Below are 24,351 nucleotides of genomic sequence, written 5' to 3' on the forward strand. Positions count from 1 at the left end.
AATAAACTGCTTACCATTCAATAACCAATTTGTTTTGGCTGCACAGACTTTGCCTATGTGTCCCAGCATGCGCTAGCACCTTATTACAAATCTTAAAAGAAAAACTTTTTTACACTTCGGCGCATTATGAGAAAGCATTTTAACTCTCGACCTCTCTCTTTAAGCAAGAAGGTCCATGAAGGCATTTGCTAATACGACGCAGTTGTCTGATCTATATGTTGGAAATTCGCGCACAAGGAAACAAACCAATAAAGAAGTAAGGCCGCAGGACATCGTGATCCTCATAACGTCCTTTTTTTAAATAAGGCTGTGCGCAGGAAAAAGTTTGAGTCATGATCCGTACCGGACACTCTGGTGTAACTGGTCTGGTAATAGTCGACGTGAAAATACCGCGCATTACGTAGCTGGTGAAAGAAAACACTTCGACACGACTAGGCGCACAAACAGTTGTCTTATTTGAAATGAAAAGTAATATCTAGAACGCTTCAGAAAAAGTCCATGTAATTGATTAAACATAGCAAAATAGTGAAGCAAGCACATTGCACATGACAACAATGAAATACCTTGCCTCAAGTCCTCACTGTTTGTGAAAAATTTAAAAATAAAATACAATTGAAACTTTCTTGCAGTCAGTTCACATTCATTCAAGGAAGCACCTTGTAAATTACAACACACCCATCGCAGGTGATACACTATCAGAACTTGAAAACTTGAGCACAGTTGGGTTCACGGTACTGCACTGGGGAGGGAAGAAGTTCAGGCAGAACACGCACTTTCACATGGGCACCACTGACTATCAACTTTTTTGCGGAAAACTCGTCCAGTGCACCTGCCTCGAGTATCCGGTCGGATTTCACTTCATAAAAGCTGCTTTCCAAACCAAGTTCAAGTCCGTGAGTGAATATTTCCTCATCCAACGCGACCTTGAAAATTTGAAGTGGCGGAAGCCCCTTGGGCGTCGATAGACTTAACGCGTCCGCGACCACCTTCCCACTTGTTAATACTGGGATCGCCCCTACCGAGCGTAGGAGATGGCTTCATCAGAAGATATGGATCTCCAAATACCCCCCCCCCCCCCCCCACATCCGAATCACAACGCGGACGAAAACCGGGACACAAGACGAATTTCCGAAGCGAGGACTAGCACAAGCCAGGGGATCGAGCCCACAACCAGGATACGGATGGCTGGCAGTTAGTTCTATCGCGGGGACAGCGAGAGGTCGCCAAGCACAACGACAGAGAAAAGGCTCCCAACAACAAGAATAACATTACCCGAGAGCCATCAGCTTGCGGCGAGAAAGGAGACGGGCAAAAGGTGAGACGGGCAGCGGTCGTCGTAACATGCGCCCGGAGAGGGGTATTGTCTCGACCACCATTACCGAAGAATGGCATCAAAATAATACTGAAACCCCACAAGAGACTAATCCTCAAGGACTATCTGAAAACAGAAATACCACAAGCGATTATTCCAACGAAAAATAACGGGAGAGGATTTCATACTGCGAATCCTAGAGGAGACGAATATCATCATCGTCTCTCCAAACCCTCACTGGAGGTGGCGGACATCATTCGTCGAATAACATGCATGGAGCTGCGAGGAAACAGCACCCCTTCAACGTGTACTTAGCGGATCCGGATGATGGCTACAAGGGGGTGGTGCACGGATTCCCAGCGCACACCGAATCAACAGATCTCCAACAACTCCTGCGAGTCAGCACCAAAGCAGTCGCCATGGAAAGAGCCCGAATGCTTGGAAGCTCAAACGCCGCCCTCCTCACCTTCTCGGGAGGCACGCACCCCAAATGCGTGTAGTACATTGCAGTAGAGATGCGGTGTACGGAGTACAGACTTACAGTCCAAATGTGCCTGGGGTGCATGCAAGAGGCACACGGCTCGGACGTATGTCCGAGCCGTGTGCCTCTTGCATGCACCCCATATGCCGGGGCTGCGGACTCGAAAATCTACCCCCGGAAGGTCACGAATGTTAAGTGAAGTGCGCCGTGTGCAGGGCGGCGGGGCACGAGACGCGTCGGTGCCGGAACAAACTGATTGCCGCCAAGCGGAGGAAGACGACTGGCCAATCTGGATCGCGGGAGCGGTCGGAACAAAAGACCAAAAAGGCACCGGGGCGCTGGTTCAAGTCGATGGAGGAGGAGGACTTCTACCAACGCCGATCGAGATCCTGATCGCCACAGGGAAGCACAGCGAAGAGCAATACACCTTCGAGGGACAACTCCCGCTCCCGGGCTTCACAGCGGTCGAATTCGCCACTGCCTAAAAAACAGCAGGTGAGTAGGGTGAAGGTTATTTCTCCCACTGCTCCAAAACAGAACACTGGCGAAAATGATAAACGCTTTCAGAAAATGGAAAAGGAACACGCGCGACTTAGAGAACAGCTCTTAGAAACACAACGCAAACGAAAATCACTAGAGAAGCAAACGTCAGTGTTAGATGCGCGATTAAATAACAAAATACAACAGCTCAAAACGCCGCGTCAGACCAAAGAAATAGCCGAAACGAACGCGGCGGCAGATATAGCCTCGGACTCCTGGCAGACATGTTGCATGTATCTCAAGAGGCACGTGACTGCGGCTAGCCTCGCGACAATCCCCAAATCATTCCACCACCGCCATCGCCTACTTTTGTGCCCAGGACACGCGGGGCTACAGAGGAACGAACAGGCTTGAAAATAGCCCGCATTACGTAGCTGGGGAAAGAAAACACTTCGACTCGACTAGGCGCACAAACGGTTCTTATTTGAACTGAAAAGTAATATCTAGAGCGCTTCAAAATAAGTCAGTGTAGTTGATTAAACATAGCAAAATAGTGAAGCAACCACATTGCACATGACAAGAATTAAGCTCGGGTCCACTAACCGAGCGATAGCGTCCTCTTCGAAACCCAACCCCTTACACTATCCCTCACAAAATCCCATCAATTTAAATGTCAAAGACATCCTTGCTCATCAGGCGGACTCCACAGAAAATACCCGCCGCCTCACCCACAACTTAGCGGGGAAGTTGTGGGTGAGGCGGCGGAAGTAAGCGCAAAATACAGACCGTGGTATTCCCCCATCTAAAATTGTTAAACGCCGTGTATCCCACTCGCTATTGGGCTAAGCGTCCTTGGTGCGGTGGCATACCCACCAAAATATATGTAACCTGGGAGTGCACTAAGCGTCCTCATGGGCCAACTAACAATATCACAATAGAGCAGTGGGAGGCACAGTTGACCCATTCCAACTTGGCAGGAGAAAATCCTTAATTAGCCAGGTCAGGCAGGCGGCAGAGGTCAGTGGGGCCCTGTACTGAGTGGCTCCGACCACCGCTCCTTAAAATGTTTTCCTGTCAAATAAAGTTTACATATATTCGTAAAGGGCACAGTTTGCCGAAATATTACAAAGTGCCAGGAAGATATGCCCCCTTAAGGAACACTTTAAGCCTAAGATGAAATCGCCCTAAAAGCTCATAGTATTTCCGAGCACTCCTCGTAATTACTTCAAGGTCTTAATTGACACGCTCATGAAGTTGAGTTCTTGTTTATGACGCCCACAATTTTCTTGCGACTAGCCTACTTTGAAAACTTTCCAATCTTGCGGTATGTAGGCTCTCGTATAACTTCTGTCTGCCTTTCTGTAGATCACTTTATCTTTCTGTCTATCTTATCTAACTTTCACTATAACCAGTGACCCAAGTTGTCTTAGTTTGGGCCTGCTTGGGCCACTAGGTATATAAGCTAGTTCCTGCTGAGCCGGGCAGACAACATGGGACATTGGTAATATGCCCGAGTAGACAACTTGCGTCACTTGGTATGTGCCTGAACAAACAACTTCGGCACTGCTTATGTCGTATTGGTGTGTGCCTATTCTTGTCAAATCCTCCATTATGAATGTGCCAAGATGAAAGAATGTGTATGCAGCCCTAAATACTGTGACGGGGCGTCAAATAGAGAAAAGAGGGACAGTATTTATATACAGGGATTGTTGGCAGAGATGGCCAAGATGGCTGAACACGCGCCGCGTTTACCGGTGATCGTCGTCTTCTTCCTTAATGCAAGGAGGCGGCCCGTAACATCTAACCGCCCCGGCGGGCTTAGCGCCGTCTCGGCGCAGACTAATTACACGAGGAGGCGACGGAAAAGTACGGCTTCAGTCAGGATACATGCACGACGTCACGAAATGGCAGGGTAGATGGTGAAGAACTGATTTCATAGTTCACGTCACTAAGTTGCCGTAAAACCTTGTAAGGTCCGGTGTAACGCCATAAAAGCTTTTCGGAGAGACCGACGCGACGAGAAGGAGTCCAGAGAAGCACAAGAGATCCCGGAGAAAAGCAGAGGTGCCGGTGGCTGCGGTCGTAACGGTCCTTTGGCATACTTGTGAGTAGGATAGTCGTTCATAAGCTATCTGACGTGCCAGATGCGCTCACGCGGCAGCATCGTGGGCATACTCCGTGGTATGCTGTAGAACAGCAGGTAGGAGCGTGTCAAAAGGCAATGCAGGGTGGTGGCCATACAGGAGGTAAAACGGCGAAAAAACGGCGGTGTCGTGACAGGAGGAGTTGTACGCGAACGTGACGTATGGCAAAGCGCTGTCCCAGTCCCAATGATCGTCAGACATGTACATTGACAGCATATCGGTTAAGGTGCAGTTCAGCCTTTCGGTGAGCCCGTTGGTCTGCGGGTGGTACGCAGTATCGAGCTTGTGCTCCACAGAACAGGAACGAAGGACGTCATCGACAACTTTCGACAAGAAGTAGCGGCCTCGGTATGTGAGCAATTGCCGAGGAGCACCATGACGAAGGATGACGTCATGAAGGAGGAAATCGGCGACGTCAGTGGCGAAACTAGTTAGCAAAGCTTGCGTGATGGCAAAACGCGTAGCGTAGTCGGTCGCAACTGCGATCCACTTGTTCCCTGAAGCAGACGAAGGAAATGGACCGAGGAGGTCGAGACCGACGCGGTAGAATGGCTCCTGGGGTATGTCAATAGGATGCAGAAGGCCTGCAGGCAACCCTGTGGGCCGTTTACGTCGCTGACAAAGGTCACACGCAGCAACGTAGCGTCGAACAGATCGGTGCAGACCAGGCCAGAAAAACCGGCGCCGCACGCGATCGTATGTGCGGGATACGCCAAGATAGCCAGCGGTCGGAGCATCGTGGAGTTCTTGGAGAACAGTAGCCCGAAGATGCTTGGGGAGAAAAAGCGGAATCTCTGGGTCATCGGGAGTGATACTACGACGGTAAAGAATATCGTCGTGAAGCTCAAACAGACGAAGCGATGGGTCGGGCTGACGAGAATGGAAGCTGTCAATTATAGACCGTAAGATGTCGTCGCCTTGCTGTTCAACGCGTATGTTGGCCAGATCTGCAATAGTCATGACGAAGTGACCAGTATCACGTTCGGCGGTATCGGGAGGGTCAGCAGGGTAGCGGGATAAACAGTAAGCATCTTGGTTCATCTGGCCAGATTTGTAGAGCACGTCAAAGGTGTACTCCTGTAGTCGTAACGCCCAGCGGCCAAGCCTTCCTGTAGGATCCTTCAGCGACGAGAGCCAGCAAAGGGCATGGTGGTCTATGACAATGGAAAACGTTCGGCAGTACAAATAAGGGCGGGATTTTGCAACAACCCAGACCAAAGCCAGGCATTCGCGCTCAGTTATCGAATAATTCCGCTCCGACGACGAGAGAAGGCGGCTGGCGTACGTAGGCAATCACACGGTCCTGGCCGTTCTGGCATTGGGCGAGTTCTGCACCTATGCCGTGGCCACTAGATTCGGTGCGAATTTCTGTAGGGGCCGACGGGTCATAATGCGGCAAAATTGGCGGTGAAGTCAGTAAACTGACAAGGGTGGTGAATGCGGCAGCTTGTGCACGACCCCAGGAAAAAGAGATGTCCTTCTTGAGTAGGTCAGTCAGCGGCCGGGCAATTTCGGCAAAATTCCTGACAAAGCGGTGGAAGTAGGAACACAAGCCGACAAAGCTCCGTACATCGCTAACTGAGCGAGGAACAGCAAAGTCTCGGATGGCACGCACCTTGTCGGGGTCAGGTTGGACACCGCTAGCACTAACAAGGTGACCGAGAACGGTGATGTGACACCGAGCGAAACAATCGGAGGAGTTAAGTTGTAGGCCAGCGTGGCGAAACACATCAAGAATGGCCGACAGGCGGGCTAGGTGGTCCTCAAAAGTAGGCGAAAAGACAATCACGTCATCTAGATAGCATAAACACGTAGACCACTTATAGCCACGAAGGAGAGAATTATTCATTCGATCGAAGGTCGCGGGGGCATTACACAATCCAAAAGACATAACCTTGAATTGATAAAGTCCATCTGGTGTGACGAACACAGTCTTTTCATGGTCCATGGCATCAATGGTAATCTGACAGTAACCGGAGCGTAGGTCGATGGAGGAGAAGTACGTGGCGCCGCGGAGGCTGTCCAAGGCGTCATCGATTCAGGGAAGGGAGTAGACGTCCTTGCATATGATGTTGTTCAAGTGTTGGTAGTCAACACAAAAGCGCCAGCTTCCGTCTTTATTTTTTACTAGCAGCACAGGGGAGGCCCACGGACTGCAAGAAGGTTCGATAACGCCTTTTGTGAGCATTTTGTCAACTTTGCCTTGGATCACACGACGTTCGGCGAGGGAGACACGACAAGGACGGCGACGTATAGGGCTCGCGTTACCCGTGTCGATGCGATGTTGGACAACAGACTTTTGGCTCAGAGAACGATCGTCAAAGTCGAAAGTGTCGTGGTAAGACTCCAGGAGGCGGCGAAGGTCAGTAGCTTGATCAGAAGGAAGGTCATCAGGGATCACTCCGACAAGGACATCGCGCGGCGAACTGCTTGTGGTGCAAAAGAAGGACGAACTGGAGGAACTGGTGGGATCCAACGCACAAATTTCGCAGTCTTCGGCAGCAGCAGTGATGGCGGCGAGTGACATGCCTGCCGGAATCAGTTGAGGAGAGGCGCTGAAGTTTAAAACAGGAATGGCGATGCGGTTGCCGGGGACAGTCACGAGGGTGTTAGGCACGGCGACGTTCTTGGCGAGAAGAACGTCCGTTATCGGGGATAGCGCGTAATTGCCATCATCGACAGGAGGGCTCGAGACCATGATGACATACATGACGGCTTGCGGGGGCATGCGCACATAGCCGAGAGAGCAGAGACGGGCTGAAGGCGTGGTTGGGGCATCGGTTAGGTGACGTAGATCGAGATGCAGGAGGCCAGTTGCACAGTCAATTAGAGCAGAATGAGTTGCGAGAAAGTCCAGACCAAGAATAACGTCGTACGGACATTGTTCAAGAACGGTATATAAAGCAGTAGTTGGGTGACCGGCAATTGTGACGCGGGCGGTGCACATACCAAGGATGGTGGGAGTTCCTCCATCTGCCACTCTTACAACGTGGGAAACCGCAGGTGTGACCACCTTTTTAGGCGACGGCGAAGACGAGAGCTAATGACAGAAATATGAGCCCCGGTGACGTCAAGTGCAGAAATCGTCACGCCATCAACGTCAACGTCCAACTCACAGCGTCGAGTCGGCAGAGTAACTAGAGGGTAACTGGGGCAGAGTCGTAGATGCAGCGTTACCTCCGGGCGCTGCATCGTTTAGTTTTACGGAGTGAAGGAGCCACGGTTGCTCGATTACGGGGTGCAGCGAGGTGGCGGGGAGCGGGAGGACGGACGGCGGTACGGTTGCGAACGCGACTGGTGACCTCTAGGTGACGGCGAGCGGCTGGACCATGTCGTGGTAGCGTCAGGATTGTATGGGTGTGCCGCAGATAGTGGCTCAAAACGGCTGCGATCAAGGCGGCGAGCATGGCCAAAGGATGGAGTACGTGGCGGGAACGACCAGCGGTTGTGACAGTAGCGAGCAACGTACCGACACGGCGGCAGTTAAAGCAGATAGGCCGATCGTCTTCAGTTCGCCAAACAGGGTTTCGCGATGGTGAATCGAACCGTGGATACCGAGGGAATGATGTCGGGGCCCCGGACGCGGATGTAGGGCTGACAACGGCGCAAGCAGCGTGAACCCCGAGATTCGCGAGTTCGTTTCGCACGATGGCTTGGACGAGTGAAACCGCTGGTGTGCTCGAGTCACCGGCGTTAGAGAGAGAGAGAGAATTAACTTTATTAAATGTCCTGAAGGGGCCTGGGCACCCCTTACGGGGGCCGGCCCGGTGGCTCCGCCCATGTGGGGACTGGGAGTCGGAGCTCGCCAGCCACCTGTTGGGCCTTCTGGACGGCCTGGTGTTGAAGGGCCCTGTCGGGGTTAGAGCTGGTAAAGAGGCTAGCGGGAGCCATTGCCTCGATTTCACGGCGGACAATCTTCGTCAATTCGGCCGATGGCGGCGAAAGGTCAGATTGCGGCCGCTCGTCACACGAAGACGTTGCAGCGGTGTTGGGAAGCCGGGCGAATGGTCGACGGCGGCTCTTAGCCTGCTCGAAGCGCTGACGCTCCTCGATCATGACATCGACGGTAGCACAATTTATGCACATGAGCAGATTGAATGCGTCTTCCGCTATCCCTTTCAGGACGTGGCCAACTTTGTCAGACTCTGGCATGTTACTGTCAGCTTTACGGCACAGCGCCAACACATCCTGTATGTAAGACAAATATGATTCCGTCGACGTCTGGGCGCGAGTTGACAGCTGTTGCTTCGCAGCGATTTTCCGACTGAAGGCCTGGCCGAACAGGTCACGGAGCTTTTGTTTGAATGTATCCCAGCTCCCAACGTCGGCCTCGTGATTGTTATACCATAAGTTGGCCGTTCCACTGAGATAAAACACCACATTGGAGAGCATGACTATCAAGTCCCAGTGGTTGGAGTCGCTCACCCGCTCGTATAGCGTGAGCCATTCCTCAACGTCGACACCATCGATGCCGTTGAACGTTCCAGGGTCTTGGAGTTGGACTTCTACAATCGGTGTCCGCGGCGCAGAAGCAGATTCCGGTTAGTGTGCCATGGTGGTCGCACCTCAGCGCCGACCGCTTCGGAGCTCCGTCGTCTGGCGAGAATACCCCGCACCTCCCACCAATGTGTGACAGAGCGTCAAATAGATAAAAGAGGGACAGTATTAATATACAGGGATTGTTGGCAGAGATGTCCAAGATGGCTGAACACGCGCCGCATTTCTCGGCAATCATCGTCTTCATCCTTAATGCAAGGAGGCGGTGCGTAGCAATATGTTGAAGCGATAGAGTCCCATCTACATCGACCGCGGCTGCTTGACGAATAGCGATTACTAAGAAAATGCCTATACAACGTGGCATCTCCACCAGATGGCGCATTGCATCAAGAGGGAAACACGAGAGAGGTACCGGATGCTGTACACACAAAACGCATTATTCCCCTCCATGTGACTCGTTTGGTGAGCCTTCCTACAATCTCCATGCTTGTTCCAAAATAGCCGCATACCATTCAGGAGTTTAAAGGACGGAAACACCCCGCCAAAGCCGCTCGCCGCCTCTGTGCGGCCGTAGTTGCTTAGTGGCTAAGATGTTGGGCGGCTAAGCACGAGGTGGCGGCATGAAATCCCGGCCACTGCGGCCGCATTTCGATGGGGGCGATATGAGAAAACACCCGTGTACTTAGATTTAGGTGCATGGTAAACAACCGCAAGTGGTCCGAATTATTGCGAAGTCCCCCACTATGGCGTGCCTCATAATCAAATCATCGTTTTGGCACGTAAAAACCCATAATTTAATTAACTGTGCGGCGGTACAGGCGTATGCCCACGTCGCTTGCTTGGGGAAAACACGGAGAACCGAACGGACGACAAACGAACATAACCATCTTAACGTACAGGGCATCCCATCACTAATTAGGTACGCATAAGAAAGAATACTGATCACAATAACGTGGTCAATGATTTCCAAAAGATGAACGCGCCGCGAATGTTTTTATTGCGAGAGAAATTATATGGACACTCCCGCCGCATTTCTTCCGTCGGCGTCGCCGTTGCACTGAGGTTCCGTATAGTCATCGCACCATAATATCGTCACTGTGCGCCGTATGCTCTATGTGCGAGTGAAAGCGTGAGAGGGCGAGCCGTCGATCGCGGCGCATTCTAGCGCACGCAAGGGCGGGAAGCGGGAAGGAAGCGCCCCGTCTTCCATTCGCGCGCGATGCTCCGGTTGGAGCGTAGTCATAGTGAAATATTTTGCGCACACAATAGACACGGACACAGCGAGGGTAGACACACGAACGCACGTTTGTGTCATATTTCACTATGAATACGTACCAACTCGCCCAACTATCAGTTCTGCTGAACCGTAGGAAGCGGGGGGGGGGGGGGGGGGGGGGGGGCGTTACATTTCGCGTCGCCCGAGCGACCGAGCGCGCCACCGGGCCGCAAGGCTCCGGGTAAGAGCAGGGAGGGGGGAGGCCACGTACTACGACGCGCGCTCCCACCCGGGAGGTTGTATCTTGAAAGCCATCTGCGGTGGCGGCAGAGTACTTCCTCCCCGCTCTGCGCTTGCGCGGCTTATTTCGCTTTGATGCTAGCGGCCGGACGAAGGTCAATTCGCTCGCTGCTGCTGCAGCGCTTACTCACTACGGTGTCTTGACAGCGACTTTCCGTGGTAATGGAGTAAGATAAGTTCATGTTTGCTTGTGCGCGAGTGACACCATGCTTGTTAATTTAGTTGGCATGCCTATGTTTACAAGTTTACACGGCCGACAAAACTACTATCCTTACTTCGTATAGCTGTCCACTAGTTTGCTATCGCAATCACTGCTTCGGTTTTCGGGCTAAACTGGAACTTTTTCAAGCTAATCTTGCTATCAGGTACATATTTCGGTGGTGTCCGTGTACGCAAAAAGATATCATCATCAGAAATGGCTCGATTGTCGTCTTCTTCCACAGCTGGGACGTTGGCGCCCCTCAGCGCCACCGCGCGAACGCGCTCGTGCCATTGCTCCCACCTTCGTCGTCGTCGTGTTCTTCCACAGTGGCTCCGTCACCGCTCATCATTCCAGCGTAGAATGTCACCTATCTTCTGTCGTCGTAATAGGGAGGCCGCGTTTACGGAGGTATGAGCCATTGCTTAAGGGAGTATGAGCCATTCATTGTCTTACGTGACGGACACATTTCATTTTGAAGCAATTTAATTTTCAAGAATCGCAAGCGGCAATGGCGACCGGAGGCTGCTGACCACTCCGCTGAGCAATCTCGAGATATTGAAAGCAAACGTTTGTGGTTCGACAACAACTTGTCCCCCATCAGTATGATCCGCTCCGACGAAAAGAGACACAAGTATGAATGAATGAAGAGATTCTAAGATGAAGAACAAGGGCACATTTTAGTGAACATAAACTTGATGGTAAAAGGGACGGTTAAGTATACAAAGGGACAATCCTCGCTTATCATCCATCTTCACGAAGTGGAAGGGCCGACAAAATTTTTTGAACATCATAGCGTATCCTCTGTTTGAGCAGGAATACTCGAAACGCTAAGAACTACGAACACTCGGCAACGAGGTTCTGATGATCAACGAGGATCCTGCCTGTTATTTCAGACCGAGGTCATTACATTGGTAGAGTGCTCGACAGTGCTACCAAGGAAAACGAAAGACTCCCGGGAACAAGAAATCTACAAACAAATAAGCTGATTGTTAAAGGTTTTATCTGTGTGTCAACGTCATCAATTTAGACAGAAGCGCTCATAGCAATATACCTATATCTATGGGTTTGGTTTAAAGGAAGGCAAGTTGCTCCAGGTAAATAAATATTTATTTTTCAATGGAGCATATCATCGCAGAAAGATGCGGATTTCCTTTTTTTCGTGAAAGGCTTATGACAACCAGCGTAATTATGCGACCAACAAATCCATTAGTCCCTACGCATTTGAAATTATGTTACTCAATAATGCTACCTGTTATTATTATTGCTTACAGAGGCACTGTGGTGTTCTGGGTGCACGAACTTACGTATTCAAGGTTTGCCCCTAAGTTCAAAGTGTTTCCCCCGCAGTAATATGGGATCGGTGCTTAAGAGACGACCACAGCTCGTTGGCAATATCCGAAAGTATCGGTATCACTTCAAGTCAGCGTATTTGAACAGGAGCGAAAAAGGGCCAGAGACACCTGTGTCTCTGGCCCCTTTGTTTGCGCGCAGCTGTGTCATATGTAGGCCACGTAACACAAGCAGCAGATGGATACAGCTGTGTCCGCTTCACTCTTACAAAGAACAGTTACGTAGAGAGGAACTTCGCCGTTGTTATATCATTTTGTTATGTATAAGCAAGCTTACGGGATAATGATCGAGATTTCTTGCACAAATAGTTTACTAGTGTCGTGTTAGAGTACAGATTTAAATTTGCACCCGGAATGCGAGCTATCGGCAGGTCCGGTTTTATCATGCTTGCTCACGCGGTGGGAACTTTGTTATTTTTATGCAGCTGCGCAACATCAGCCATGGTAGGAGGCTGGATGAAACAAGATCCTCACAATAACATCGGTTACCTTCACCTTGCTCACTATGCCGTCTCCACTGCAAACACGAGGTCTGAAGAACTACAACACAGTCGTGCGCCTACTTGAAGTCATGACTCAGGTTTGGTTGCATGCGCCTTATTCTTCTGTTTGTTGTGTTAGAGTCAATAGTAGGTATGCGGAACCAAGGCCCTGCAGATAAAAATTTTACGAGTGCTATGTGCGAGTGCGCTACGTGTGTCGAGATTACTAAAGATAAAGGCATACTACAGGCGTGGAAAGTCATTGGTAGCACCAGCCCGAGCCTTGACGGTAGCATCATTCTCTATTCTAGCCATACAGGTTTGAGAAAGATGAAAAACACACAGCTTCTACTTCTGTATTTCACAAGTAATGCTACGTATCTGGGCTACAGCCGTTGTCTTGTTTTCCATGCATAGCAAGTGCGACGCGTCCTAAGCACTCTCTTTTCAGCCGTTCTCTTCTGTTTTCCTCCCTTTGACACCAGTCTTCTGCTAGGTATTTCCATTCTCCAGTCATAGCAATAACTGCGATTTCTGTCGAGACCAGCCACAATGTTTTGTAGCTATTGTTCATACTGTGCCGCTTTCTCAATACTGCGTTGCACCCAGTGCGCGAATTCGGTAAGCTCTGGCATTGATCCCATGACTTAGAGTACGGATGTCGCATGCAATACCTGATTACAAAACACGTCTCCCGGAAGTTCGCGTTGTTCTCTGAGAGAAGCTTGCTGCTTCAGCAGTTCAGTTCTGCACTCCGCAAACTGAACATTGTCCTAATCTTCAGAGGAAGCTTTAACTTGGGTGAATTCCAACTGCCACCATTAAAATAAATGTATAGGACAGAAGTGCTTTTTCGAGGTACCAATTGACCGGTTTTAATTAATACTTTTTGCATTTTAGAGAAAAGGTTAACTTTTAGCGACTGTCGGACGCGGAATTCTGATTTATGGTCCTAATGTTTTTACAAAAATTACTAAATATTGAATAACTTGAAAATATAGATGCACTAAGTTTACAATTCGTAAATCTGCATCAAAAACAGTTCTCTAAACTGCACTCGTTGGCATTTCTCGCTGCTCCCTTTATTGCAACTGATTTTGGTGACTAACATGTATATTATAACCAGAGCATAAATGTTATATGTTTTAAAGCGAACATAAAGTATGATGTAGGAAATGGGCTGAGAGTGTCACTCTTTTGCTTCTTCACAACAAGCGCATCAATTGCGCCACACGGAAACTTCTGAGCAGTTCTGTTTATTCTTCTGGACAGGTTGTAGCAGGTGTAAACTACAACCTGACATTCACCACCGCTCCATCACACTGCGTGATTGGAAAAGTTCGATATATGCCCCATGTCTGTATGCCAGCTGAACAGGTAGGTGATTCTTCAATTTGATACTTAGAGGAACATGACGTAACAATAAACCTTAAACTTTGAATGGTGATTTTGAGAGGGCGATTTATTGCTTGTGGATTACTTCTTGTATACCATTCTGCGTTGCTATTGCAGTAAAGGTTAAAGTCGGTGTCATTTGGAGCGGAACTATTGTAGCCAACAACAATGTGATGGAGGGAACAAATAGAAGGCAGACAGTGTTTTTTTTTTTTTTTTTTGCAGTTGCCCTTATTTAAGGGACATGAATTTCTTATTTTCTAGAAAATAAGACGTAAAATCGCTCTTAGAAACATAACGAGGTAGATATGATTTATTGTGCCAGCTAACTCATCGTGAAGAGAAACTCTCCCTTCAGAGAGATTTGTTTATTGTAGTATATATGTTATATAGTGGTTTAGGTACACATATGCCCCTAGTACTATCAATACCAATCCTTTAAAACACGGGCCGATGTACTCAATTACAAAAATGCGTATAGTGCTTGAAATAGTTCAACACACCAAGAACTTTCGGTGAATTGTTTCATTTAGCATGACTTTTTAGTGGGCCTTCATGTGTACAGTTAGGCCGAGACATTGAGTTAAACATGATACCATCATCACAAATAAGGTAAACGTCTGTCGGCAAAACGTTAATATGAAACAGCGGCGTCTTCATTTTGGCAATATGCTGCATATATTAAACATCAATTAAAGAAATGGGACCTAGCATAAAACGTTGGGGCGGCTGTCGACCAGCAGCTCGCATGCGTGTTGTGCATAGGTCTCGTATTATCTGAAAACTATTCTACAAAGCAATAAGTTAAGCCTGATTGCACCCTATCATAGAATTAAGCGAAAAAGAACGAGAAATACATTAACAAGGAATATTGGAGCACCGTAGATGATGTGCCGTATGTTTCTGTTATGCTTTCTTTTCTTACGGGAAGCACGCATTTTCACATACCTGCAACAACTAAATTTAGACTGGGGTTGTTTAAATCTTCCCATGTAACATGTTCTGCCTTCCGGGTATCTTTCCTTTTCAATTTCGAGCCTGTATATTCTAAGCACACAAAAACGCTTGCATCTTTTCATTTGGATGTCATGTAACCTGCGTACTTTCGATTCACTCCACGTCCCGTCTTGTCATTGCTCAGGAAATGTATGGAAAATAAAGATTCACGCAGTGGAGCTTATGTACCTAAAGAGTACGTTATGCGCCTAAAGAGTATGCTTCCATCGACCTTAAATCCAAGCGCATTTGGAAGGTTTAGGTTACTACTGTTCTCACTAAGTGAATCCCTTCACATTCTATTATAATGTGTTGAGTGGTCTCCCGAACTTTGCTGCAGCATACACATGTCTCATCTAGATCCAAATATTTGCTCCGGTATGTTCTTGGCCTCAAGCAACCAGGTAGTGCTTCAAATAGCAAGGCACTACCCCTTGTGTTATCGTACCGATTTTCCCTTCTAATCTTGGTCTTCCCATTATTCTAATTCTCCAATGTCATTTTTGTTCCCATTCTGTGCATTCAATTCACTGTCTCTGTTTCTCTTACTTTCTTTTTGATGGATCCTGGTTGTCTGTTTACACTTTCAGCTACCCCGAATTTGGTTGCCAACTTTCTTGATCTGTTCCTTCCGTATGTGTCCCCGCTTTTCAGGTCGTGATACTCGGGCAATTTAGCCACCGATTCGTTCCCCCAGTGTATTATTTTTCTCCACCCACTTCGACAGCTCTAACTTTATGGTTCGCATTCCGTTATATGTATTACTGATGTTCTGTAACTGTGGCCGGTGGGGTCGCAGCAGGTACACTGGTTGTGCATATCTATTAAAGTTGTCGGGAGTAGAGTTGAAGCGGAAATGGCACAAGGGGCAGGGAAACGAATGTAGAGAAGCACCACGTCCAGTTCCCTGCCAACTGTGCCATTTTGCACTTTAATTCTACTCATGGATTACCAACTAGCCCGCTCCTAAGCCTTGCTGTATAGTTGGCGTTGGTGACGAAGGCACCTCGCAGTTCGGTTACACGATAGTTCGTGTCCTTTGTCTTGGCGGCTTTGTATCGATTGTGAAGATCCTATGACCACTCACCGCCGATATCCAATGATGAACACAACCATTGAAGCAAATAAATTTAACCGTTTCATTAGTGTAACACGAGAACAGCTATAGTAGTACTCGGTATTGAAAAAGAGTGTGTCTATTTTATACTTTGTGGATACCACAACCTGACGTTTCCCATGTGTTCAACATTTATTGAACAGCCTATTGTTCCTCGGCTTTCGGGCTTAGTCGGTGTGATTCGTGGGCAAAACAAGAAGTACTACCTGTCCAGAATTCTCTGCAATTTGTACCAGCCGCTCCTGAAGAACAAGTTGATATAAGCAGAGCTACATAACATACTGCACTCATATTAGTAACTGTTGGTACACTCTCGTGTTTCAACATCAAATTATGCAATTTTACTGATAAATCTACTTTGAATACCCTGCTATAAAACCGGGAAAATCGTAATTTATGGAGAGCGAGGAAAATTTAAGCACTCCATACTGTTCATCTGGTTAGTATGAAGGTCGGACTTACTTTAAAAGATATTCCACTGTGTTGCTTGAGAGGAAACGCCTATACTCCGCACCCCCTATATCAGTTCACATTTTTTATCATATTTCGATAAATTTTTCATTCGGCTATATGCTTGTAGCAAGTTTGCGGAACAAAATTTCTTTATTGCAATCCTCAACGAAGTATATTTGCAAAGTAACGAAGAGAAACCTTGTATTCCTTTTCAACCAGCAAAAATGTTTAATGAAATCGGCCGAACTACCCTATTATATATTTGTTGTTAGCCCGCTTCATTTGACGGCCATCTTATTGTACTGAAAATTATGCTGGCCGACCATAAATTCGTAGCCATTCGGAGTACGCGGGGAATCCACACTAATATTCCGGCAGAGCTACTCTTCCGCTTCAACAAATGAAATTATTTGATCCTTCAAAAATTGCATTTTCTTTTCTCTTCGTTTTTTAGGAAAATGCGCTGTGCTCTGCGATCATCTATGTCATTCCCTGGATGCATTCTGCCAGCGTGACTAAGTACACGTGTTCCACTATTAAACATAGGGACTTCTCTAATCAGCAAGTACAAGTGTCTATGGGTACGCATAAAGCGCGGGCTTCAACCATAATATAATTAAAGTGACTTCCGACCAAACACAGCCTGATCTTTCATCAAGTTGGAACAATTTTGTATTAACAAATGTAATTATTTTTCAGAATAATCCTCGTTTGAATGAAAAGAAGGGAGAAAATTTATTTCTGTTAGCAAATGTTTATACTTGTATTTTTTCATGACTGATCAGCTTCCCCTGATGGCTATAAACACCACGAGTCTTGATAGCTACAGTGACGGTCAGCCCAATTTGTTTGCTGCTTTGAACATTGAAATTGTGTAAAATACAAACCTGTAATCTAGATACAAATTTGCGACTTCCAATATTAAACCAAGTCAATTTGATTTGTATTGCGCTATGACTTGTAGGTATTTAGAGCATCAGGGGAGCTGTATCAATTGCTACTCTGTGAACGTAAATTCTAGACGGATGACAGGACCAAGACACGACATGCGCACTACCACTGGAAGTTTTGTGTGCCAGTTGTTGCACACTCTCTCCCAGCAGCGTTCCTTCAGGGCCCTAGAGTAAGAGCTCCTACCAAAATGTTTGGGAATATAGAAAGCGCGCGTAAACTGCTTGCAGTAGCCTTTCGCGCTACTCGATACGGCCATCCGTATGACTTGTGCATCACTGTGCTGACAGTAATGCCATTAAGAGGATGGGTTGTTTCCCAGCAGCGGTCCTTCAGGGCCCTAGAGTAAGAGCTCCTACCAAAATGTTTGGGAATATAGAAAGCGCGCGTAAACTGTTTGCAGTAGCCTTTCGCGCTACTCGATATGGCCATCCGTATGACTTGTGCATCACTGTGCTGACAGTAATGCCATTAAGAGGATGGGTTGTTTTATTCACTTTAGTTTAACAAGGTAATGTTTATGTCATTCAGCGCAATTATTTGCAACCGGTGTAACGGACACTACGGAACAAGTAGCATGCATCAAGGTTTATTTCGAACTTAACAAACCTTCATCTGAAACCCATGGAATGCTATTGCAATCTATGTGAGGTAATGCCGTGGACCAAACAGATACGTTTATGTGGTACACATGAAACAAAAACGACCGAAATTGTGTCGACGACGATGAGCGTTCGAGACGACCGTCAACAAACACTACAATAAAATTGACAGCAAAGGCACGTGAGGATATCCTTGAAGATAGCGCAGAGCTATTCACAATAATTGTTATATTGTAGAAGAGCCATACAGGACAGTGCAAGGCGGCTTTTGGACGTTCTGAACACGATACGCATTTCCGCGCAATTTCTGACAAGACTGCTCCCCGAAGAATACGAGATCTATCAGCAACTCCAAAGCTGAAAAAGGTAGGTGAGAGAGAACCTAATAAAAAGAGCTTGTTTTAAAGAGAGTGGTGCCAAGTGGTGCCTGTTGCACAGATTTCTTCACCATAGGAAGTTGAACAGTAATTCAGTGGAACTGTCGTGCTGCTTATAAATATTCTCGAGATATTCTTACGTCACAAGAAACTCGGCTTGCTGCTGGCCAGCCATTTTATATGAAATAATTTCGTCAGAACCCATCTCATGTGGAATCTCGAGGTTAATGCGTTTAGTATTGAAGCAATGTAGTGACACCGTACTGCCAACGCTGAAACGTGTTTGCCGCCGGACTACTCTCTCGAGCTTGTACCTGCCCACGCTGTGCCATGAAGTGGTCCCGCCGTGAGGACGCAGCGTGGCGTGGGTTCAACCCCGCTCAGTATCGAATAAATTTAGAGGAACATTTTTGTTATTGTATAGCAACACATACCCATTGGAACATACCTAGTCACAGAAGCTGGTGTCAAATAGATTCATTAAAGAGTTGCGGACACCTACTGGCACATGCACGGTGACCCAAGTTGGTATCAAAGTGGTTCATTGACGAACAGCACAGACCTAATGGCACATACCCAGTGCTCCAAGTCGGAATCAATGAGTTTCATAGAATAGTGGTACATACATTATGCCACATGTCCAGTGTCGCATCCCAAGTTACCCATGTCGACTTCAAAGGGGTTCCTTGAAGAGCGGCACATAGCTGCTCAAAGAAACATACCGAGGACTCAATTTCGTCCGACGGTTGGTTTCAAACCCTGTTCCCTCAGCACAGCAGCCTGAGCGGTATCCATTTTACCTAGAAATACCCCTCACCTAAGTTGGCGGGAAAACACTTAGAAACAGTTGCACTGTCAAAAAATGTAACCTGGTTTAGGGTAAAGTGGTGATTTGTGACTGAACAGTTTTAGTAAATAAGAATGGTCACTTCCATAAATAGAACAGCAGGGAAACGAGGGGCTCGGTACTTAGAAAATGGAAGACTCTGTTTGCTGAATCTGTAATAGATGGTTCAACCGTTAAAATACAGATGATTCGTGCATACAGCAAACGGAAGACGCTGTATATTTTTTTCTTACGTAAAGTGTTTTCTCATTCACCAGTATTTCCAGCATGCGACTCTCAGTTTAGCGACGCTGTCGTGCTGTGATGGAAAATTCTGGACGTCTTCTCAAAATACTTCTCTTGCTTGCTTCAGCAGTTTACGGCACAATAGACAGGTATTTTATAGGAAGAAATGCTGCATAATTGCTATGCAGGCGAAGTGCTGCTGCAAAGTCATGAAGCCCCAACTTCCGGGACCAGGTTGGCTTCAGTCGAGGGCACTCAATGCGCTATCTAGTCTCTATACCAGAGATCATGGGTGTGCACCCTTTTGTAGCGGCTTTCCTTTCTAGTCAGAACATTGGAAACAGTCCACACCTTGCTTACAAAAACTGACATCACTGTGTGTTGAGTCAATGGCTTTAGCTTTCTATGTGAGCTGCCTACGCATTCTAGCAAATAGTTTAAACATTGTAGTTGGCACACTTTTACTACTGTTTCTAGACAGGCCAGTCGGCTGCGAGATATGTAAAACATCTTACCAGTCTTCTGGCAGGATGCCAGCAATATAATCATATGCTGCAAAGCTGGATTGCCCTTGAAAATTTACTTTGCACAGGGCTACAGCCGGCAGGTATGGTTATTGCGTGCGCTAGCCCTGTGTGAAGTAAACGTGAAGTGTAAAATGTTTATGGTGCATTTCTGCTTGTTTGAGTCATCAAGCTGCGCGATAAATGTTCCAAGTTTACCCATTGTAGGCTGTAAAGGTAATTACGAAGGACGTTCGTCACACTCGTTTGTCGTGGCGCGCGATGAGGGAAAAGGACGCAGGAAAAGCCAGCCTGACTCGGGATGCAAAATGCAAACTACATTTATGACAAAAGTCAAAGTAAACCCGGACAGAACGTTACGCACATGACACACATAATATGCTAAGAGGAATTAGGTTACTATGAGTTCGAGAAACAGAGTTCAAAACATGTAGCAGCTCACAGTACGTGGACAAGAGACGAGAGGTTGGCGGAGTGAGGGACGATGACGTCACGACGTAGAACATGGCTCGATGTTGGACGGTGAGGAGAAGATGGCTCTTGACAAATCAGGAATGACCGCTCAGCAGTCAGCCTGCATCCGAGCCGCAGTGCACGCTGCAGGAACGGTCAGCCTGCCCAGCGGACAGCTTGCGCTCGAGCCGCAGTGCGCGGCGCATATGCGGCCATTAGCCAGGCCACGAACGGTGCTCCACCGAACAGCTGACCGAGGAGACGCCTTGCCCGCGATCCGCAATATTCGCGGCAAGTAGTATCACAGCAGGCCACGCCACGCTCCGAGCTGCATTACTCGTGCTGGCGAACGCCTTGGCCAAGGGCAACGGTCGGGCGGCAGCTCCAGGGACGGTCATGTTCCTTAGAGCCTTGATTGTCGGCGTCCGACACGTCGGCCGGCTGTCTTGCGTCTCCCGTTGACTAGGCGCGTCTCTCGCCACGAAGCATTTCGCCACGTGCTCGCCATACGTAGCCCAATCGTTGTACGGTACGACGCATCTTCGAAATACCACTGGACCATCGCTAATTTGGCAGGATCACTCCAATGCGTGGTCCACTCGCGAAAGAACGCGTGCACACTTCGTCGTCGTCGGCATCGTTTTCTTTCATTCATCACATAGGCTTTTAATTGCGATGGTTTCGCTTTGTCTTTGCAGATGCAGTAATCCTTCTGTAACAGGCAAAATGAGCTAAAAAACGAAATGCCGTGATAACCTTCCACAATTGCCGAGGACAGGAGCAATGGCCGATAGCGCATAGTTGAAGTTTCATAAATATGCAGTTTCCTCACAGCTTAAGTGTTCAGCAAATGATAAAGAGCTATACTGTGCCGCCTCTGCATGACCAATGCAATCTGTCTACTTGAGGCTGCACTGAGGCTGCTCGGTACTGTTCGGCAGTTCTACTTTAGTTTTCTGCTATACAGAATTGCTTAGGTAGTTGTAGCTTACTTTGCGATAAAATGCAACTTGAAGCATTGATCATCTAAACTGCATTTGGTATAAATCATGCGATCACAATTATAACACGAGGGGAAAGCTATGGGCCTCTGAAAAATATATATACCTACTACAATTATAATGTGGCGTGATGCCATAACGAAACCGACAACAACGCATAGCCGCGGATGGCGCTTGCATGCCACCAAAGTTGTTCTACAGGCAGCACTTCCGAAGTACCCGCGAGACAATCGAACAAGGCAAAGTCGACCTTGCTCGTTTGCGTTGGAATACGACTCCATACGCAGTAGCGATCACACTATTGTTGCGCAGTGGTTTATCTCGCCACATTCAAAGCGTCAGAAAATATTTTTTTAATCTGTATTATAGTCTTGTTGCGAACAAGCATATAACGTGAAGTGCATTCCAAGGCAAGAAACTTCAGAATAAAAATTCTTCGCATTATATTCGAGTAAATTGACAAGCTGCACTGCATGTTTCACATGAAATAAACTTTCGTTAAGCCACAGTGTGTGAGGTTTTTATACACAAAGTGAACTGCATTCAGCGCAAATATCACCAATCTACAATGGCATGTAATAATGATAATCTCTCATAATATGAAATCTGTAATCCTAATGTTACAACAAAATTTAGGTTGTTCTATCTGAGCCCTGTAAATTTCAGTATGCAGGGGCACCACTTCGGAAAGCAATAGCGATGTAACGTCTACGTTAACATACATTACCGATGCATTCCTGTCACATCGTCAAAAAAAATCAATTTTCCCAGCTTAGTCTGCCTTGTACAAGATTGAAACTAAGGCATAAGTTTATACACTCACCATAGCAGGAAAACCTCACATTTACACTTGACCGTCACAGGAAATAGAACTGTTGACGGCAGCCTCCTATGACGCTAAACCTCGCTGCATATTATACAGATAAATTATAGCGGTAGCACTCAACTTGAAAGCTATACAGGGCTGTGGTGTGGGAGGACACACCTACAAGAATGTCCACCAATCAAGACAATAAATATGTATGCGTACCTTTCCTCACGATGACCACCAATCACGACAATAAATGTGTTCGTAGCTTTGGTCAAAATTCTGTGTCATGTCTGTGTCGTGTGCTAAAGAGCTTCGCTGGTCATCCACCTTCACAGAGTGCAATGGCGCATGATTATTTTCTCCCTGTTTAGCATTTTTTGACTCATAGACCACAATCGTATGCCGTCAATATATTACCTAAGAAAGCCTAATATGGGCTATATATTAAGCACTTCGCATATTGCCACAGCTGCACTCTGTCAGATGAGTTGTAATATTGAAGGCGTGCATGTCCACCAGCAATCCAATGTCACGAACAGCGATAACCTACACAGCAAAGTAGATGTACTTGTCGGGAACCGAGGGGTCGCAGCGGAGCGCCAGAACAAGAGGACCAGCTCAGCAGGCTTTCAGAACCGACTAGCGCGTGCCGTGCTTGCGCCGCTGGCACGCGCGGCCCAACTTTATTTTTCTCGTCAGTCGCAGCCGGCCCCAAGGCGCCGGCCGAGAGCGCTGACCTTAGCGTTCCCGCTTAGCAGCGTCGGTGGGCGCTACAGGGCCCCCCGCCTCTCGTCGACGAGGCAGAGACGAGGCTGTCTTGGTGTCAAGCATATCGACGGGTGCGCCAGCGACATCCGCGGGGAGCTCCTTGGGAGGCGTTTCGACGTAGGCTGGTTTGAGGCGGTCCAGCGAAACGACTTCTTCGCGGCCATTCACTAGGATGGTGGCGGACTTCTGCGTCTTGTGGAGGACACGGTATGGTCCGTCGTAGGAGGGTGTAAGAGGCGCCTTGATATCGTCTCGTCGGAGCAAGACGTGGGACGAGGACTCAAGGTCCGGGTGCACAAAGATGCTGTGGTCCGATGACCGAGGTGGTACGGGGCGCAGGTGCTGAATGCAGTCCTGTAGGCGTTGGAGGTACGGTAGCGGCTGGGGCGAGGGGGCCGAAGAAATGAACAAGTCTCCAGGAAGCCGCAGGGGTGCACCGTAGACGAGTTCGGCCGCTGAACAGCCAAGGTCGCGACGAAGGACGGCACGTAGGCCGATAAGCACCATAGGAAGCTGGTCGACCCAGTGCTCTCGATCCAGGCGCACAGTGAGTGCAGCCTTGAGCTGGCGATGGAGCCGCTCAACCATGCCGTTGGCACAGGTATGATATGCAGTGGTACGGCAGTGCTTAGTGCCAAGCAGGCGGTGGAGTGAAGTGAAAAGTGTGCAGTCAAATTGCCGGCCGCGATCAGTTGTCACGATGCTGGGCAGCCGAAGCGGGAAACCCATGCTGAAACGAAGGCTTTGGCGACCGTTTCCGCAGTGATGTCCGGAATGGGCATGGCTTCGGGCCAACGGGTGAAGCGGTCGATCATTGTGAGAATGCAGCGACAGTCGTGAGAGTGAGGAAGTGGTCCCACCAAATCAAGATGGACGTGGTCAAAACGGCAGCCACGGGGCAAGAACGACTGTGTGGGAGTCTTCGTGTGGCGGGTCACTTTGGCAGTCGAGGCACGAGCGGGCCCACTGGCGAACATCGGTGTTAATGCTTGGCCAGACATACCGCTGTGTAACGAGGCGCTGCGTGGCTCGGTCGCTCGGATGGCAGATGTCATGAAGTGATTGGAACACCGCACGACGGAAGGCAGTCGGAATGAAGGGGCGAGGTGTAGCCGCTGACATGTCGCACCAGAGGGAGCCAGGCACAAACGGGTGAGGAACGAGTTGTAGACGGAGGGAACGGGGATGGTCACGCAGCGCTTGCAGCTCGGGGTCTTCCATCTGCGCACGAGCTAGACCCTCCCAATCCACAGTCGATGTAGAAGTGCCGAGGGAGGTGATGCGTGAAAGTGCGTCAGCTGCCTCGTTGTCGGTGCCTTTGATGTGCCGGATATCAGTGGTGAACTCCGATATATAGGCCAGTTGACG

At 48.3% G+C, this 24,351-nt stretch overlaps 1 protein-coding gene across 1 annotated transcript; it reads left to right on the top strand.

The window, feature by feature from the left end:
• The first annotated feature begins 12,366 nt into the window (after positions 1-12,366).
• LOC119458254 (cystatin-1-like) lies at positions 12,367-17,063 on the top strand. Its single transcript, XM_037720081.2, has 3 exons — positions 12,367-12,561; positions 13,736-13,840; positions 16,879-17,063. Exons 1-3 carry the CDS (start codon positions 12,487-12,489, stop codon positions 17,038-17,040), a joined length of 342 nt encoding a protein of 113 aa, XP_037576009.1. The 5' UTR covers positions 12,367-12,486; the 3' UTR covers positions 17,041-17,063.
• The last annotated feature ends 7,288 nt before the right edge of the window (positions 17,064-24,351 follow it).

The sequence above is a fragment of the Dermacentor silvarum genome, chromosome 7 (genome assembly GCF_013339745.2).
Source record: "Dermacentor silvarum isolate Dsil-2018 chromosome 7, BIME_Dsil_1.4, whole genome shotgun sequence".
NCBI lineage: Eukaryota > Metazoa > Arthropoda > Arachnida > Ixodida > Ixodidae > Dermacentor > Dermacentor silvarum.

Coding starts and splice junctions, on each gene's coding strand:
- LOC119458254 (XM_037720081.2), top strand. CDS start 12,487: ATGCCGTCTCCACTGCAAACACGAGGTCTGAAGAACTACAACACAGTC. Junction 12,562..13,735: donor TACTTGAAGTCATGACTCAG/GTTTGGTTGCAT, acceptor TCTTCTGGACAG/GTTGTAGCAGGTGTAAACTA. Junction 13,841..16,878: donor TCTGTATGCCAGCTGAACAG/GTAGGTGATTCT, acceptor TTCGTTTTTTAG/GAAAATGCGCTGTGCTCTGC.